We start from the raw sequence: 4,724 nt of genomic DNA on the forward strand, positions 1-4,724 counted from the left end.
TGAAGAGATGGAGATACATCGGTCCCCCCTCCTTTGACCTGCCTCACCCGCATTGGGAGGGATGGAGATAGATCGGTCCCCCCCTCCTTCGACCGGCCTCACCGGCATTCGAAGAGATGGAGACAGATCGGTTCCCCCTCCTTTAACCAGCCTCGCCAACATTGGGAGAGATGAAGATAGATCGGTCCCCACTCCTTTGACTGGCCTCACCGGCATTGGGTGGGATAGAGAACGCCATCTATGAGTGGAGTTCTTAATAATAGTAAGTATTTTATTAAATAGGTTTAGGGTTTTGATAGCCGTCTTCTTCATTGAAAGATTTATCTATTATTTTTACTTTTACGGCCGTCTTCAAAGAAATATTTTTAAGATTTGCTAGTTTCTTTTAGACTTTATTTTGTAATTGCTGTAGTTAGCTCATGTATCTCTGCCATGTACAAATCCCTACTATAAATATATCATGGTATTGATTGTCAAAAATATTTTGTTTCATCAAGACAGATTTTCCTTTTAGAGAAGGCACGCTCAACGACCAACAACAAATTACAACTATGCTGGTTCGTTTCTTCTTTCTTTGATTGCATGCTACAAGTCTGTCGAAGCTCGAAAATGAACAAGGGACACATGCACGGGGCGGCCTTACAACAGCTTACAATTTAAGTGCCTTTAAAATCCAGAATGTATATTCTTTTTCTGTCGAAATACCAGTCAAATTATGGGCAAGCAAACAGCAGAGAAAGGAGGCACCAATTAGTTCCAAACATCTAAAATTGCTTTTAAATCAACCAGACTTATAGCAAACCAGCAGGATTCATGCAGGAAAATCACAATGATGCATGTAGCCAGAATCAGCAGTCACAAAAATAAACAAGCCATTACCAGTTACAAATCCAAAACAAGCCACTCAGTAGACATAAAGCCATGAGTGAAAACACATACTACCCACCATTCAGTTTATAACTACTAACATCAGATAATGATAACAGTAAATGTCTCCAGTGGACTTTAAGTACCAGTTCCACATGTTATGTTGCCAACATCTCAAATCTTCAACGTCTTTCCACTCGCACTGAACTCTCTTGCTTCTATCTCTCTCTGGCCAAAAAAAAACAGAGATGTCTGTCAAAAACAATACTTTTAACATGACCGTATGTCAGGTTACCTAAAAATAAGTTTAAAAAGGAACAAGTGCAAGGTTGAGTACATATGCAGTGATATTAATTAATTGGGCAAAACCAATAAAATGTCTAGGGTCAGTCCAGGATGCTGTGAATTAAAATTGTTGAAGCAGCTATATTTGTCAAAGGTGCATTTTGGTATTTTTGACATCTTCAATTCAGACACTTCGCAGTGTTCAGCTCTGGTTTGAAATTATGCTTCATCTGCTATGTTCATTTTTTAATGCACTTGACTCGTGCAATTCCAAGTTCAGAAACAAACTACAGGTACGCTGTTATATTCACCGAATGCCCAGGTCATCAAATCTTAAAGTGGAGAGGTGAAGCTAATGATAACACTATCTCTATCAAGTAAAAAAGGAAGAAGAAAAAACAGGATTGAAACATGCAAAGGAGTGTCATCATGATGTGCAAGTCCTAATATGACAAGGGGGCAGAGTAATTTTGTAGTAAAAAAGAATGATTTCAGAATCATGACTGCGGATGAGCATCAATATCAGGCATCTACTCTTAAACCTGGTGAGGTGGCCAAATATCCTTTTCAATTAGCAAGTATGAAGCAAAGTGGATGTGATAAACAAGCATTAGAATGTTAATCATTTTAAAACCTAGGCATAATTACAGGAATGAAAGCATGTTCAGTGATGGCGAATATAAATAAAATGACAGTAGTATGCAAATGAAACTATGCTTAGTGGTGGTGGTAGTACCGGTCGATCCTGTAAATGCTGTCGGTACGCACTGAACTCGCTGGCAAAGAGTTGGTAACAAATACGCCTTGTAGGCTGTGGAGAGATCTGGACCTCGTTATTCTTCATGTCAACACGAAGCAAATACTGGCCTTTATGCTCTAGTCGACAGTCCACGATGCTTTCATCATTCACGACCAAGTAGACAAGCCCGTCTTGATGGATGCTCAGGACAGGAAGAGACGGAATAAGCTGTCTCAAAACAGTAGACTGATAGTTGACGTTTGCCCAGATTTTATCAACATTGTACTTGGAGGTTTTGATCCAGTCTGAGTGATCAGTCAACAGAGTCCAGACCGAGAGTTCCAATCCAGATTCATCCAAGGAGACAAGCTTGATGTGGTCACAAACACAGGCCATGGAACGGAACTCCTCTGGGCGGGTGCAGAACTTGTTGATAAAGCTGTACGTGATAAAGTTGGACTCCTCTAAGTTCCAATCCAGGGCTGGACAGTCTCGTGGCAGCTTGATAAAGCTGAACTTGTTGTCGCAGTCTTGGTTGAGATCACAGAGGAACATGCCTTTGAGCAGATCCACCCAGCAAAGGGTAGAGCCCCGGTAAGAGAAGCACGAGTCAACGGTGAATCTGCCGGAAGGAAGGGGATGGCTCCCGGGTAACGAGACCCATTTGGGTTCTGGGGCGGACGACTTCCACAGCCAGACCCCAACCTGGGAGGATCCTTTCTTGATGAGCTCGGCAAGAAGGTAGCCCTCCCCCTCCCCATGGGGGTCGCACATGATGACGGCCGACTGGTGCCCCATGACTCCACGCAAGTCGTCCGAGGGAAGAGGGGGGATGACGGAGAGGGAGTCCTTGCTGGCGTCGTAGATGAGATAGCCTCCCAGCAAACCGGAGCCAGGGCGGTACCCTCCGGCATAAAGGGCGACCAGGTTCTTGTCCGTGCTGGAGATGCGGGCCGAGTCCAGGTCCATGCATGGCGGCGGGAGCGGTTGGGATTGCGGCGGCACCAGTATGTGGAGGAAGGAGAGCTCCGGCGGATTGTCGACGACTGCGCGGGCCTTGAAGGTCCGCAGGTACCTGATGACATCCTCCCTCATCGCTTTGCGGGTTGGCATCCTTCCTTCCCAGATCCCCCACCGGAACTGTCCGCCGGATAGCGCCTCGTCTTGGGGGGTGAAATCAATCTCGCGGTCGAGCAGAACCATGGAAGAGCCCATAGCGGCTAGCTAGCTACCTAGGGATTAGGGTTAGATTAGGGTTACGTGGAGCGATTTGGGGATCGATGGTGGCGGCTCGATCGGCCAGGGTTAGAACAACTCTTTCCTGCAAAAACTTGTTCTGTAAAATCAAATCCGTTACGGCAAACCAAGTTGTAGACTGACTTGGAAACAGTTAAAGGTGCTGGTCCAAATTTTGTGATGTGGGTTTGCCGTATTTGTTTCACCCGATGTCATGCGGTACCGCAAGTCTGTTTTAGGGAAATAGGCAAAATCATGATTTCAAACAACAGTCTTGCTAAGTCTCAGTCGATTAAGACTTAACAAAGTCTCAGTCGATACTATATCCGTGAGATCTTACATTGAGATGAGATTCGTGCAAATTTTTCTTTTTAGTTTTTTCATTTTCGCTCTTGCATGTTATGTCACTTGACTAATACTTAGTTAAATCATAGTCGACTGAGACCTAGCCACACCCTTCGATATAATCTTAAAAGAACAACAATATAAATCAAACATAATAATGTTTTAGCATCATACAACACAACAACAATTACAGAAAAAATATTCAGATCCAAATAATTATTACAATAACAAATGGTCCGGAATTAAAAGAATTGTTCAAATCACACATGAATACAAAAAAAATCAAATGACTAAAATGAGAGTTTATCTTCCAAAAAGTTGTCACTAGTGCTCAATGAGATCATCCCAAAGCTGGCTGTGTGTCACATTGTCCTAGATCTTTCTATAGGTCGCAATAAATACAATGATCTCATATGGGTCCCTATCATGCTTGACACGGCTACAAATATAGTAAAACTATAAGTTTAAATCTCATCCTTGATGATTATGTTGTGAAAAATTACACATGCAGTCAAAATATCTGAGAGGAATTTCTTATCCCAGTAGCGAGCGGGGCCTTGAACAATGGCAAACCGAGCTTGCAACACACCAAATGTCCTCTCAATCTCCTTTCAGCAAGCTTATTGAGCTTTGGCAAAAATAGTGTGTTTATTAGTTTCTGGCTTACTGATGGTGTGATGCCCGGATAATCAAGCTACATTAACCTCTGCTAATGATGCCACGTCACCACTCTTACTGTTGTAAACCTCGCGATGATTCAATCCCGTTCGAATTCAAAATTCAAAATCAAGTCAAATGGTAAAGTTTTCAAACATTAAAATTAAAATGTTCTAGGGGTGGCAAATAATGCATAGGTAATTATGGTGGAGGATCACATTTTTATAAAATAATTAAAAGCACTAAACTAAATAAAACAGTGGCTTAAACAAATAATTAAATGCATTTTATAAATGTTAAAACATTAAACTATTTTATTAGGTATGAGAAATTAATGTGGAAATAGAGTTTTTATATATACTAATTTAGGGGCTAGTGGTATATTTTATAAAACTAAAAATAAAGTAAAACTGATATGAAAATAGGAACTATAAATAAAATAAATAAAATGAAAACAGAAAGGTAAATAAAAAAACAAGAAAAGAAAATAGAACCCCTTCCCCAGTGGGCTTCGTGGCCCAGCCGGCCAACCTGGCCGGCAGTGAGGCCGGCCCATTCCCTGCACCCCTCCCTGACCTATATGGCCCAATCCCTC

General features: G+C 42.0%; 1 protein-coding gene across 1 annotated transcript; it reads right to left on the reverse strand.

The window, feature by feature from the left end:
* Positions 1-750: 750 nt before the first annotated feature.
* LOC119358599 lies at positions 751-3,155 on the reverse strand. The gene is made up of 2 exons (XM_037625073.1): positions 1,889-3,155; positions 751-1,095 (listed from the first exon to the last, which is right to left on the reverse strand). The coding sequence occupies exons 1-2, from the start codon at positions 3,104-3,106 to the stop codon at positions 1,042-1,044; spliced, it is 1,272 nt and encodes a 423-aa protein (XP_037480970.1). The 5' UTR covers positions 3,107-3,155; the 3' UTR covers positions 751-1,041.
* Between the last annotated feature and the right edge of the window lie 1,569 nt (positions 3,156-4,724).

The sequence above is a fragment of the Triticum dicoccoides genome, chromosome 2A, assembly GCF_002162155.2.
Source record: "Triticum dicoccoides isolate Atlit2015 ecotype Zavitan chromosome 2A, WEW_v2.0, whole genome shotgun sequence".
In the NCBI taxonomy this organism is placed as follows: Eukaryota; Viridiplantae; Streptophyta; class Magnoliopsida; order Poales; family Poaceae; genus Triticum; species Triticum dicoccoides.